General features: G+C 41.6%; 1 protein-coding gene across 4 annotated transcripts; it reads left to right on the forward strand.

The window, feature by feature from the left end:
- The first annotated feature begins 429 nt into the window (after positions 1-429).
- nlgn3b (neuroligin 3b) lies at positions 430-11,477 on the forward strand. 4 transcript variants are annotated; one of them, XM_071534875.1, is made up of 6 exons: positions 430-910; positions 2,802-2,861; positions 3,969-4,118; positions 5,351-5,536; positions 7,995-8,784; positions 10,679-11,477. In XM_071534875.1, exons 1-6 carry the CDS (start codon positions 430-432, stop codon positions 11,475-11,477), a joined length of 2,466 nt encoding a protein of 821 aa, XP_071390976.1. The 4 variants fall into 4 exon arrangements, with proteins under 4 accessions (XP_071390976.1, XP_071390977.1, XP_071390978.1 ...); XM_071534877.1 differs by lacking the exon at positions 2,802-2,861 and adding an exon at positions 2,324-2,375 and having other exon boundaries at positions 547-918; XM_071534876.1 differs by lacking the exon at positions 2,802-2,861.
- The last annotated feature ends 3,925 nt before the right edge of the window (positions 11,478-15,402 follow it).

The raw sequence follows: 15,402 nt of genomic DNA on the forward strand, positions 1-15,402 counted from the left end.
CAGAGATCTGTATTCAGTGATATGAACATAAAATACTGTTCTGTTAAAACAGTAATTTGTCCCATAAATGTTATTAGTTTTGAAATGATACCCAGGATGTGGCATACAGACGACGAGCATATATTAAAATATTTATTTAGACCCACCAGCTACAGTAGGAAGACACTGTGATTGAAAGTATAACTGCTGGCACATCATTTAGACGTGAACTCTTATTTATCTGATGATCTTGTTTTCAGATCTGGGTGCACTGCAATGAAAACAAGAAGTGTGGAGTGCGGATACCTGGCTGAGGTGTGTTTGGATTTGATAACCGTCGGAGCCAGCGGCACAGTGAGTGATGTGTGTTTGACAGGGACAGGGCAGAGGGACTGAGAGGACACTACACTGTGCATTTGTGTTGTGCAAGGGCACTCTCTTGCCCAGACCATGTGGCTGGCTACATTTAGAGACCATCTGTTGCCTGCACACCTACTACATCAGCAAGGGACTGTAACCATCACCCACTGTGCTCTTCTTTGGTGGATATTATGTTCCTGCTGGTCATTCACCAAGGCAACAAGCCAGAAATTCTATCCGACCGTGACCACCCAATTTGGGAAGCTGAGAGGCCTCAGGGTGCCCGTGCCCAGTGAGGTGCTCAGGCCGGTTGATCAGTATCTGGGGGTTCCCTACGCCGCCCCTCCCATGGGCGAGAAGCGCTTCATGCCCCCCGAGCAGCCGTCCTCCTGGTCAGGGATCAAGAATGCCACCCACTTCATGCCTGTGTGCCCCCAGAACATCCACAACACCGTGCCAGAGATCATGATGCCCATATGGTTCACCTATAACCTGGACACAGTGGCCACATACATTCAGGATCAGAGCGAGGACTGTTTATATCTAAACATCTACGCTCCAACAGAGGATGGTGAGTTGGTGTGGTAAAATGGACAACGGTGACTCTCCATGTCCATTGATCACCATCGTTGTGGCCCTGGTGTCATCTTGTGATCATCATACAGCATGCGTATCACCACTCTCCGTGTCATCGCTGCCACCAAAGGCTGATTTACCATCCAAAGCAGTGTCATCATCCTCTCACCCGTTGCACTTACAATCCATTTGACAAAATAAAATAACACGTCCGTGTATTAACAGGAAATAATTAATATTTTGGGTGTTGTGGCAACTGAAGACGTTGTCCCGATACCAGCAAACGAGTCTCTTGTACAGATTCACACGGAGAGGCAGGACTAAACATAATAAACATAATAGCGGGGTATGCTTCTGCTTCCCACTAATAGACATCCAGTGAAATAATACTGAGGTAAGGTGTTTTTGAGCATCGGTTCATCTACACTAAGCAATAATATTATGTTACTACATTTAAAATGATGAGACTAGCATATTTGGCTGTCACCACATCACAGGCAAAATATGAAGAAATAGTCATTTAATATAGCAGTGCTACTAGTTTCTTAACAATCCAAAGTGACTACTTCCTCATATTTCACTAAATCAGTGTTTTGTCTACTATGAATCTATTGATAAGCATCTTCTCTAAAAGCTACTGTACTGACAAACAAATTTCCTTAATTCAGTTGACTTCAAGCCATCAATTAAACATGATTTCTAAGGATACACAACATTTGTCACATTAACGTTCAGAGAATTGTGGTGCGAAACATTCAGCATTCAAAGTTGAAGGTTCAGAGGTTCAGCTTCAATGTGTAGCACAACACTCTTTGACTGGCTTTTCTATGGTATCGGGGCAACAACTCGCATACAGCCTGCTTGAAAGGTAGCGGTCCAGAATGGTGCAGCCCACGTTTTCAAAGCCTCCAGTCTGCCACCTTAGGGCTCCCACACACACACATAGCACCCACGCAAGCAGCTTTATTCATTTCTACATTTACATTTAAAATTCAAAAGAAATTGAAGTGACTTAACCCAGCGGTTCTCTACGCCTGTATTTCCTTGGACTGTCTTTATCATCATCTACTGAAATTTAATTTGTGCCACTGGCTTGATGGCCCTGAAACGTTTGCTGCCCATGTCTTTTTTGCTTTCTTAAATCTTGATTTTTTTTTTTTTTTTTTTTTTTTTTTTTTTTTTTTTCACCATGTCTAAAGAGTGTGTTTTTTCTATTCGATATTTATCTTTGTGGCTTGATGCCCTACACAAGTCAATGTGCAGGTCCCTGCTTGGGTTATTGATTATTTATTATTCAACCACACCATTATTCATCACAAACCATGACTATCCTGAGGCGGTTCAAGGAATATGCCCAAAGAACCGACATGATAGTTTGTGGAAAAGCATTTAAGATTACCAAGGAGAGACAAAAGGAGCGAAGAGAGACTTATTACCCCTGTCAAAGCCAAGACAGCTGGGTCAATATAATGATACAGATAATAAACAAAGTAGAGATAAATAGTTGTCTGTCATTTTGAAAACCAACAATATGTGTGTGTGCGTGTGTGCCATTCCTTATCAAGTACATGTTTACTTGATCAAAACAGAATCAAAACAGAATTTCAAACAGTTTCTGCTTTGTAATAGATGCCACTCATAATGTCATTGTCTCATGCATCTCTAAAGATCTTACATCATGTCATCTACTCTTTGTCAGAAAGCAGACACAGGGAAAAAGTGCAACACATGTAAATGAGCTGCTGTCTTTTTGCTATTTCTTACATTTCCTTATGATTTTTTCTCTGATTTTGTCAGATTGATTGGACATCTCATTCTAAATCACAGGCTCAGTCAACCTTGCTATTTTGAATTCTGTACTTCTTTCTTCCTCATGTGAATCCCAGGGACCCAACACAAGAAAAAGGGGGCGGCTTTCTCACATGGTGACAGTGATAAGTCTGAAGGTATTTTTTTTTTTAGAGCTCAAACACTTGATGCATGGATATCTTTTTTTTTTTTTTTTTTTTATGATGAACTAACTTCTCACAATTCTTTGGTTTTACTTTCTTCAGAAACCTCAGTGGGTCGTTCATAAGAAGTGAAATAAAGATAAAGTTTTGTTAGCTGAATTATTACAAAAGTTTGATTTTACTGCATCTTGGCCGTGAATCATTGATTTGAGCACTATAGCCGTCCTTAAGTGCTACATTTCCGCTGCCATGGACGTTGATGTTGGGGACTGCATTATCTATTTTGCCATCTCACAGTCTCTTGAAGATAGTACTTAGTCAATATCACAAATTGGCCTCAAAGCTTTGCATGTAGGATCCCCTGAGCCTTGTGCATTTCCATAGTAAAAATGAACATCTTTGCCATTTTACATCTTAATTTTAGATATCAAGAGCTCTGTGGAGTAAAGTACATTTTAATTTCTGAATCAGAACCGGCTCTACTGTTAAATGCATTTACAGTACATGTAACGAGGTTTGGCACAACTGAAAGCACAACTGAAAATCTCTTTCAGCAACACAACACACATGAATGCTTCTCAAATACATGCAGTTTTTTTATGCTTGTGCATGCATATAATATGTTCAATTGCAAAATGTCTCAAATATCACTTAAGAATTACTGAATTTTCCTCTCAACTGCGATACCACGAGTCAAATCTTATTTTTTTTTCTTTGTATCAATGAACCAGAGCATTGCTTCTTGCCACGTTTAATGACAGCAATATATGGTGCAGAGCACATAAAGCTCCACTATGTCCTATGAAACATGCTTGGTTAAGCACTGACATACACAAAAACTGTTGTGAATTATATTGGACCATCTGCTCATATAAACTTTGTGAGAGTGTACTTACCATGCATTTTTTGAACGTCATTGGTGCTTCCAAACCACAAGCTTTTCACCCGAGCTTGCTGCTAAACTCAGAGTCTTTCCCCATACCTCATACTGAACAGTTGGGATGTAAAGTTTTGATGAGGAAATTTTCTAATGCTCCACTTCATTGCTGGTGCCTCTGCAGTGGTTTTTGTTCAGCGTGTGTGTGTGTGTTGACGTTGCAGACATAAGGGACTCTGAAGCTCGACCTGTGATGGTCTACATCCACGGAGGGTCCTATATGGAGGGAACCGGGAACATGATGGATGGCAGCGTGCTGGCCAGTTATGGGAACGTTGTTGTCGTCACACTCAACTACAGGGTTGGCATATTAGGTGAAGACATCATCTCTGTACGGTATCTTTTACTGGTGTTTGGAATGGGGAGTTTAGCCACCAGTTAATCTGGGAGAATAAACTGTGACATTGGTATTCAATTTCTTCTACTACCACTAGGGATGGGACAATATATTGAAATTCAATATATCGCAGTGTAAAAAAGTGAGCTCCATTTTATTCTGCTGTAGTAATCACAAATGAGATGGCTTGCCCATTACAGTTTCACAAGCTCTCCATTGAAATTCTATTATTTACGCTGTGTAATGACATTTTATTGTTGTTTACATTCTAGCAAGCCATTGCTAGAAAGATTTGTGGCTCAGAAATGTGCTCAATGTGCTATTACCTCATATCTGGTCGTATTGAATCGTGAACCCCATCGTGAGGTAAGCATTTCGTCCCATCCCTAACTACCACTTATAAAAAGGAGCAGAAACATGAGTGAAAAATGCCTATGTAAAAATACTATGAGAAAATATAGGTTGCTATGAGATCTCAGTAGCATAGCATAGCTTGATTTGCATACAAGTTTTGTCCTCAGAGGACAAGGGATGCAAACACTCTTCATACCCTGACCTTCTTACACACAACCAGAAAATACGATATATCTCCCTTTAGATAGATTTATCTAATCTGTACAAAGATGAACAGCCTTTGCCATTCTTGAGAGAATGATTTAAATGTGGAGGGATGCAGGATTCACAGCCAAGGTCGAGAGTGTTTCTTTTCGATGTGTTTAACATTCAAAAACAGTACGAGGTTTAGATGAGAATAGACAAGGGAATGAGAAGTAAGGTCAATTGTAAGAGAGCCAGTGACCTCTGTGTTCTTCTGAAATTCATGTAATGCACGAGGAATAAGTAAAAGATTAGATATTTTTCTTTCAATCCAGGACAAATTTATGCACATTGAATGTTCTGTAAGAGTCTTGAAATCATGGTTAACATCTTCTTAGGCTTAAGATATTCTGCGGAGAGAATTCAGATTTCATTGGTGGCCACGGAGAAGCCTGACGGCCTCCTGAGGGACGCCACTGCCTGGATCTGAACCAGAGCGGTCTACTAAAGTCGTCAAGACACTGTGGGAAAGAGCAAAGGAGTATTTGCACCTGAGTGAACACAAAGGCAGTGTCAGATAATTCAGTAGCCCTAGCGGGTTCTGTATTACTTCAGATCAAAGCTCAGATCTGTGCTTCATTACTTACTCTATTGTCTCCCTGTGTACGCCAGGCTTCCTCAGTACTGGTGACCAGGCAGCTAAAGGAAACTATGGACTCTTGGACCAAATTCAAGCTCTCCGCTGGATCAGTAAGAACATTGGCTACTTTGGAGGAGACCCGGGTCGCATCACGGTTTTCGGATCTGGAATCGGTGCCGCCTGCGTCAGTCTGCTAACATTGTCCCACCACTCAGAGGGTAAGAATGGGCTGCTGACCCATGAAAGTCACTGTTTCAGTCACCGTTTTACCTTGATAAACACAGATTTGTGTTGTTGTTACTAACTGTTATGGTATTAATTAATACACATGGAAACAGCAACAGTAGAAAGTATGGTACAACCTATTAACCTGAGGTATTACTGATATATTATATTTTATCATGTTTGTATTGTATTACGTTCTTGCCTTTAGTGTCATCACTCAGTGTGTGTTTCAGTCTGCCTTCGAGCTGCCCCAATACAACACACACAACACACACAACACACACACACACACACATATCCATGCACACATGCTTACATGCCTGTACACACAAACACACATACACACACACATGCACTCACAATTTGATGATGATAGTACATAAGATATGGCTATATTTATTATTTCTAATTCCTAGATATTTACATTATTTTTTAGAACCCTAATATTCAACCAAATCCAGATGATTTTTGAGTTGTATTCTTGGTTTCAAGCGCAGCTCTAAATGGTCTGTCAGAAAGATGAAGTGTTATGATATGGGAGCAGGGTAAAGGGGGTGTTCGTTAAGTAAGTGATTGCCATTGTTCCCCTCTACTCAGTCTAATCAGCCTAAAAGCTTTGCCTCTTAAAATGTGCACCTCTTAAAGGAGCACACTGGCATTATAAAGTTTTCATCATCTCATCACGCTCACCTGTTTCTATCAGTTGTTTACTATCTCAGTTGATTCATTTAGCAATATTTTTGGTCAGATTTGTTTACCCCTGTTTACCTACCTGTATTGTACCTGTTAACTGGCTACAAAACAGTTCAAAATGTATCTATAACATTCAGTTTAGGTGTGCATTGGTCTTCCATAATTGCAAAATCTACCAAAGATGAGGTTCACATGGGGATGAAGTAGGGTCAGGCTTGACAGCCAAAATGGTCAATTTTTATATTTTTCTCTTTTTTGACAGTATAATTTGTATAATCAGTATAATCAGTTTTATGATTTCCTTTTTGTAATAGCTTCATCATGGCAAAGCTTTTGTTCAAAATGGTATATTCTAATCCAATTTCCATTGCAAATTTCTTTTATCCTACTGCTGGATTGATCATCCAATTATCCAATAACAAATCACCAAAATATTGTAAAAAGTCATAATCTACCCACAGCAAATAGAGGGACTGAGATCCATTGGAAGGTTAAAAATAAGCAACATATAATAAATGCCATTTGGTGAATGCTTTTATCCATATTTTGGGTTAGGGTGGGTTATGGGTGATCCAGTGATAATTGAACCTGGACAGGACCACAAGATGGGCAGGAACATCATGTTTTTATCATCGCTGGTGATGCTGCGGCAGCTGTCCTTTGTGAGATTTGTATTTGATGCCCTAGCTCAGCTGCAGCGAATGCACAAAGACCTCCGGCTGTCTTTGAAGTAGACTAGCTAGTGCCCTCAAAATCTGAAATAAATGACAGGAATGGAGGGGGAAAGTGACACTGCCCCGGCTCTCTTTTTCCACTGACTGCTGTGCTTTAACCTCAGCAGAGTATTTTTGAGTTGATACATATCACTTGTCATTTTTAGGTGGTAGAGACAAAATCCCTAGAGACAGAGGTGGCATACTGCATATAAACAATTCAATACAGCGGTGTGTTGTAGTGTCTCAGCATTGGAGGATCAGGGTTACTGCATATTCAGCTCCTTACCCAGACCTTCCACCGCACAGTCGGTATCAGCAGTCTGTGTGTTAGCAATCCTGCTTCTCTTTTTAGATACACAGTAGTAAATTATTCTACAATAGGGCTCTGGAAACTGGTGTGGGAAAATTAGGTACCTTGTCATTGAAACAATGCTGCAAATTGATCATTAATTTGAGCTGGACTGGGCAGCATTATATACATACATAAGTTATGATATGTACCATTCATTATTGAAGTGATTCATTGATACACCACAGGAAACAAATGAGGTATTGACTGAAGACAGTAGGTATTTCTATATTTTGTATCATTATAATTCTCAAAAGGGAAGGGGCCAAATGTTCCTTTGCCACCTAATTTCTGGCACCAGCTGCTTTACTGACCAGCTCCCCATCAGCTAGGCTGTGTGAACTGGCCCCTCTCACCTCCTGTCATTCTTTTCTCCCTGGCTAATATTCAGAATATGAAATATGGCATCACACATCACATATGGGCTTGTCTGCCCTTTGCCTCCCTAAATCTTGTGTGACAACAAGCCTTTGATTTAATAGAAAACAGCAATTAGTGTAAAGCACATCAATGGGCACACGTATTTGCTTGCTCAGAGTTTGGGCAAGGTGTGTGCCCTTGGAAATTGGCTGTTAGTGAGTTGAAAGAATAATGGACTAACACCATCTTTGATGTAGGGGCAGGAGTACTAACCGCTGCTGTCGGGGCCTCTGAGCTGTGTGTGTGTGTTGTTGTGCTGCACTTTGTCCCCAGGTCTGTTCCACAGAGCCATCATCCAGAGCGGCTCAGCTCTGTCCAGCTGGGCCGTCAACTACCAGCCGGTCAAGTACACTCGCATGCTGGCCGAGAGGGTTGGCTGCAACGTACTGGACACTGTGGACATGGTCTCCTGCCTGCAGAAGAAGAGCGCTAAGGAGCTGGTGGAGCAAGACATCCAGCCTGCCCGCTACCGTGTGGCTTTTGGCCCAGTCATCGACGGCGACGTGATCCCAGACGACCCGGAGATCCTGATGGAGCAGGGCGAGTTCCTCAACTACGACATCATGCTGGGCGTTAACCAGGGGGAGGGGCTGCGCTTCGTGGAGAACGTGATGGACCTGGAAGACGGCGTGTCCGGCAGCGACTTTGACTTTGCCGTGTCGGACTTCGTGGACAGCCTGTACGGTTATCCGGAGGGGAAGGACACGCTGAGGGAGACGATTAAATTCATGTACACAGACTGGGCCGACAAGGACAACCCGGAGACGAGGAGGAAGACCCTGGTGGCTCTCTTCACCGACCACCAGTGGGTGGAGCCCTCGGTGGTGACAGCTGACCTCCACGCCCGCTACGGCTCGCCCACCTACTTCTATGCCTTCTACCACCACTGCCAGAGCCTGATGAAGCCTGTGTGGTCCGACTCGGCCCACGGAGACGAGGTGCCTTATGTGTTTGGCATCCCCATGGTGGGCCCCACCGACCTGTTCCCCTGCAACTTCTCCAGGAATGACATCATGCTCAGCGCCGTGGTCATGACGTATTGGACCAACTTTGCCAAGAGTGGGTGAGTAACAGTAAATCTGAGGCAGTTTTGGACAGGGACAAACCTGTCCCACAAAAAGGAAACCACAGCACATAATGGGATGAGTGTGAGGTATTTTATCAAAATATCAAAGTTGCAGTGGGTTGGTGTGTGCTCCTTACGGCATAATGTTAGGAATGAACAGGTGCAGGTCTTGTTGGATAACGAACCCCTGATTAAGAGACTATAACAATTCACCCTTAGATAGCACTCCTACATTAAGTGCAGTCTGAACTCATGCAGTCATTTCTTCCAGTCTCATCTCCTTTTTTAATTCACAAGACCTCACAGATGAGAAGTGGTATTTCAGGATAAGATTTATAGATTAATATGAATTTCTTAACATTAATAGTCTAAAAATTAGATTTATCACTGATGCGAAGACAGTTCTTAAGCACTTAAGCTAGGTCTGCTTCCCCTTGCTCTAAGTCGACTTCACCATAGTAATAGGCCTAATTAATACACATGGAAACAAAGCAACAATAGGAAGTATGGTACAACGCATTAACTTTATGTATTACTGATACATTATATATTATCATGTGTATATTGTATTAGGCTCTTGCCTTTAGTGTCATCACTCATTGTGTTTCAGTCTGCCTTTGAGCTGCCCCCACCCAACACACACACGTACTGTACATAAACACATGCATACATGCATGCACACACAAACACACATACACACACATATACCCTCACAAATTGATGAGGATAGTACATAAGATATTAACCGGCTTACTTACTTATGCCATACTTTAATGACTAGATAGCACTCAGTAGATATTTAACTCTATACACACACCTAATGCTGAAACATCAGGACATATTTAACTGTACAGATACACCAAATGATTCTGTAGAATCCCTCTTCCCCCACATGGCTGACAAACGTTTCATCGCTCTTGGGTTTCCTGGTAGTGATGGATCTGGAAAATGTACAGTTTACTTCACATACATTTTTAAGGCAGTTCTTGGCTATTTCACAAAAAGGTTATCTTGAAGAGAACATTTGAAGAGGCACTTGTAGATCTGCTTTGTGAACTTAACCCTACTTCCATGCGAGTTGTGATTTCAAGATATTGCGATCGATCGATCTATCTATCTATCTATCTACCAGGTTCCAACAAATGAGAGTTTATTATCTTAGACATACTATGGTCTGATGTGGAACTAATATTATTGATATTGACACTGCATGGAAAAGTGAAGTTTACTTCTATAACCTTTCATCACAAAAACACAAGGAAACAAAAGCACAAGGCACAAAATAAATCAATAAAAGCATAGCGTTGAAAGGGCAATGCAGCACTGTCTCTGACAGCTTTTTCACAGTTCGTCACAGATAGAATTTGTATTTTTGTTGAAAAGAGCAGCCCAAGTGATTCGCGTAGTAGTGGAAGGCTCCGCTGCACCCCTGCTGCAGTCATCCTGAATATTGAATGAGTAGGCTTCCCCCAATGAGCCCTTTGTGAGCATTGACCCCAGCAGTGGGAGGCAGCGCAGCGCGGGTCACTGTGCTGGTCAGTGTGTAGGAATGAGGGAATGCTGAGCCCTGGAGGAGAGACGGTGACACTGCATTCTTCACCTCCAGTTTATGTTCTGCTCTTATGTTTGTCAGGTGGTTTCTAACTGTGCTTTGAATAGTGCTATGCAAATCTAATAATATACTAATGATAATAATGATAGTAATACTCATAATACTACTACTATTAATAATATTAATAATGATGATGATGATAATAATAATAATAACAATGATAATAATAATTTCACAGTTAAGTACTGAAGCGAGCAGGCCTACTGTTTCCATTTGCGTTTGGAAGAGCAAAATTGCATTTAGAGTACAACTAAAGTTTTCTTTCTCTTGTGTCTGTAGGGATCCTAACAAGCCGGTGCCCCAGGACACCAAGTTCATCCACACCAAGGCCAACCGTTTCGAGGAGGTGGCCTGGTCCAAGTACGACCCCTACGACCAGCTGTACCTGCACATCGGCCTGAAGCCTCGTATCCGAGATCATTACCGCGCCACCAAGGTGGCCTTCTGGAAGCACCTGGTCCCCCATCTCTACAACCTGCATGACATGTTCCACTACTCCTCCACCACCACCAAGGTCACGCCGCTGGACTCCACCCAGTCCAACGGTAAGAGCAAGTCCTCCAGCACCAGCCGGCCCCCCTCCTCCACCGCTCGCGGCGACGGGGAAGGCGGAAGAGAGATGGGCCCTTTGATCATGCCGAACCCAAGAGATTACTCCACAGAGCTCAGTGTCACTATCGCCGTGGGCGCCTCGCTGCTCTTCCTCAACGTGCTGGCCTTCGCCGCTCTCTACTACCGAAAGGACAAGCGCAGCCGGCAGGACGCGTCCCGGCAGCCCAGTCCCCAGCGGGAGAGCAAGGGCAACAGCGTCAGCCACACCACCACCATCGACGAGAGCCTGTCCCAGCAAATGAACCAGTGCGACGCCCTTCACAATCCCCTGCACATCTCTCCCAGCCTGGACTACTCGCTCACGCTGCGCCGCTCCCCTGAGGACATCCCGCTGATGACCCCCAACAACATCACCATGATCCCAAACTCCCTGATGGGCCTCTCCAACATGAGTCCCTACAGCACCTTCCCTGCTGGGTACAGCTCCGCAGGCCTGCCCAACACCCACTCCACCACACGGGTATAGCCTGGGAGGAGACTGTCAAGCGCGCAACACACGGAAATGTAAAGCTGTATTTAGGATGTGTAGGTAAAATAGGGTTGAGTATGTTCGTTCTGTCCTTTCAGAAGGTGTGCGACCACCAAACATTCTGCCTTTGCTTTCTCATAATAGGAAGTCTATACGCAGAGTCATTTTATAATAATCATTTTCAAAGGCAGTCAAAAAGAAAAAAGTGCATTTCATTTTCCACTTTGGCTTTTTTGGAACTTTACCTAGCAAGAACTTAGTATAATGTTTATACAGTTGGATTTGTATGGGAAGCTTTTTCTTACTCTGTGATATCTATTTTGATCTCCTATGTGGAACAAAGTGACATTACGACTCATGGTGGACAGCGATGATATCTGGGAAAAAACTGAAAAGCAGTAATATTATTATTATTATTATTATCAAGCTATTTTATACATATTTCTCATGGTACATTGCTTATTATGAAAAAGGTATTTTTACTGTAATTACTTTAAAATGCCTTGTATTGTAACATGCTCACATAGGGAATTACCATGTTATTGTAACTACAATGGATTGAGCTTTTACTAGAATACTGATCATCCCTGTGGTAAAAATGTCCAATTTATCCAAAATATTTCTATTTCAATATGCAAAATATAATACCCCTGTTTGTGTGTGTGTGTGTGTGAGAGAGAGAGAGAGTGAGAGTGTGTGTGTGTATATGTGAACATTGTATTATATTGAAATAGTGTGCGCGCGTGGTTGTGTGTGTGCTGAGAAGTGCGCTATAAAAGTGTAAATTAAGGCATTGTTTGAAATTAACAATTCAGTTTTGCATATGTAGTGTTGTGTAATCGATTGTAGTCTATTTGAGTATCCTTGCTATATTTTTGTTTTGAGTGTCTATAATTTTGCTTAATACATTGTAGGAATATGACTTCTGCTTCAGTATAAAAAGAGAATTGCTAAAAATGTATTCTCCTACTCTAATCAACTCATGGCTCTTTTGGCTTGGCTTGTTTGTACAGAATAAACTTAGACCAACATTTTATTTGTCGTTTGTTTATGAATACTGTACGGTCCTCAGAAACTTAACTGTAATTACATTGTAGCTGTATGTATACCAACTGAAGTATTCACATTTGAAAAGGAGTTTCATGAAACTTTCAGATTATTGCTCCTTCTCCAAGTGGTTTGAACCCCATACTAACAGAGTTCTATCCAGGGGTCACTCTTTACTGCTGCATTTGTGAGGATGGACATCAAGCTTTGAGATTTGATTTCTTTGATCCTATCATAATGTTGTTTAATCTAAATGAGCTGACTATTAAAAGGTTTTTGGAACTAAGGATGAGTCTTGTCAACAATCCAATTCAATTCTTTATTTGGGGAACAAAGTGTTTTGATTTCCAGACATGCTTTCACTTTTAACGCAGAGGGTGAGGATTTTTCAACAGAAATGAAATGCCACACTTCTCGAGACGATGCACTGTCAGTTTGTTCAGGGACTGACTGTCTGATTTTAGGTTTAAGGTTTTTAGCATTTTTATCTGAATTATGAAAAGGCCAATTAATTTGATTGTCTGTTCCTGTCTTTCTTGGTGCTGTTTCCTTTTCAACCATTTGCTGCTGTGCGTACACATGGTCAGAGCTGTGCTTAAATTTACGCACATTCTCAAACACAAGTACAAATGGATAAATCCCACTCTTTGCTTAAAAATGGTTGTACACATGGTTTACTCACATATTTGTACATAAGCACTGTTGATAAAAAAGGGCTGTGGATTCTCTCAACTAAAAAGACGTGCACATTAAGTTTAGGTTTAAATTTCAACCTCTGTTTCAGTCTTCGCACAGTCTACTCACCAGAGGAGAAGGTTATTGCCATTGAATGCGCTTCTGCCTCTGACTGAGCCTGAGATATTTTTGTCCCCCATTTCTTTGTCCTCTCCATGAGTACGTAAGTGGTTTAGTAATGAAAATGAAAGTTCTGGCACAGGGAGAATTTTGCCATGAAGAGAAAGTAATGAAAGCATTTACAACTGTCTTAGTTAATAGCTTATTAAGCCTTAGATAAGTTTTACTCTAACATGAATTCATGCAATAATTAACATTAGTTAAGGCAACCTATACCCAGTGATTCATCATCAGCTCACATCCCTGACAACCAACAGAATCTTCTTTTGTGGCATACAGTTTATTCATAAATGAATAAATGGCTCTCCTCCATTCAGGCAGGCTTGAGAGCCTCTAAAACTTGTCCTCCCACCTAACCCTATGCATTGACCGTCAGCACCGCTGCCTGTTCACATCTCACAAGTAGAGCTGACAAAACATCATACACACTCAGATAGTTCAGGTTCATTAACACTTCCCTCCCTTTTCTCTCACAAGGTTTCTCAGAGATTTCAAAGGCAGCGTTCCTCTCCATACTTCACATTAGCTGATAATGAATCCTTTCTACATACTATTTACTTGAGCTGTTCTGGGTTTTTGAAGGGATAACAGGCTATGGACTGTAAAATCACAAACAATTTACCAGTCCACAAACGTTTCAGCTATGATTTTTTGAAGTCACCATCAATTATGACCAGTGAATTTTCTTTAAACATCAGTTGTTTAGTCCCACAATCTTCTTAATTGTTTGAAGGGACTGTAGGCAGTAAACAGATGGTCACAGCACATGGATGGTCAAAGCTTTTTTGCAGAAAACACCCATAGGTGAAAGAGCAGTTGGCCAATGTGCCTGTAGTGTAAAAAATTAGTGAGTAGCTTTAGCAACCAAGTGGTGTGCACCGGTCTTGAACTCAGTGTTAGTGAAGGTAACTTTAAAAGTCCGAAATTACTGATTACCTCACTGAAGTTGTATTCCCTAATGAGATATAATGGAGTATTAATTCATGTAATCTGATAATGTAACAATAACAGTTACTGTCAGTCACCTACTTGTTTGTCATGGGCTTTAAATGGCAAGTAAAATAGGATGAGAGGCTACTCCAGAAAAGATAGCGTGGTGTTTGCTCCACTCCACACTAGCTTCTTTGTACTGAACCCAGCTTTGACATCAACTAGGTCAAAGATGAGGGAGGGAGGGATGGAGGGCAGCAGCTGGAGCCCACCGTCAATGTCCCCTTGTTAGTCAACTTCATCAATGTCAGTCACTGGCATTTCGATGGCCACCCTTTATTTTACTGCTTTGTCTGTGCGTTCTTCTTATCTCTGTCCGTTTTCTGAAGAAGCAGCTCTGAGGCGATAAACTATCTTGCTGACATCCAGCATGTGTTGTCCTTAAAGTGCAGACAGACAACACATGCAGGCCACAAACAGCTGAACCACTGAAAGAAAATTAAATGTCTTGCAGCCTACAAACTCTACTGTAGTGTAGTGTACAATAAGTCAACAAATCTGAGAATAAAATATTCATAATCACCAGATAGTTGTAGTTGTTGGTTAATTTGCATCCCACATATTACGTTATAGAAAACAGAGCGCTTATGTTTCTATAGGACTTGTAATGTGAATTATTATACATTGGGCTTGTTTAGTATTAAATATACTGGCTTTGATCTACTGGGTGGCTGATATATAAAGTGTGCATGTATAAGGACAGACTTGCCTTGTACTTCTTACAAGGCATATCACACCTTTGAGTGTAGTAAGAAGCAAGTATTAATGCGAGTCAGACCAGCTGAAATACAGCAAATACCACCAAATACCAAGAAAAAAGCTCTTATTGGAGTCTGTGACCCGCGCCCTGTCCTCAGTCCTGAACCCATGGCTCCATAAATAATGACTGGCAGCTGAAATGGGACTTTGTGACTTTAAGATGTGACTCGGGAAGATGGGGTCTATCTATTGTTGATGAGACAAAAGCGCGAGTCAGATTCATATAGGAGTGGCTGGGAATAACTTCTCATATCCTCATAACACAGTCACA

The sequence above is a fragment of the Centroberyx affinis genome, unplaced genomic scaffold (genome assembly GCF_046629955.1).
Source record: "Centroberyx affinis isolate AG114_WGS23_722 - 3 ecotype Tasmania unplaced genomic scaffold, CSIRO-AGI_Caff_v1 ptg002635l_1, whole genome shotgun sequence".
Taxonomy (NCBI): domain Eukaryota; kingdom Metazoa; phylum Chordata; class Actinopteri; order Beryciformes; family Berycidae; genus Centroberyx; species Centroberyx affinis.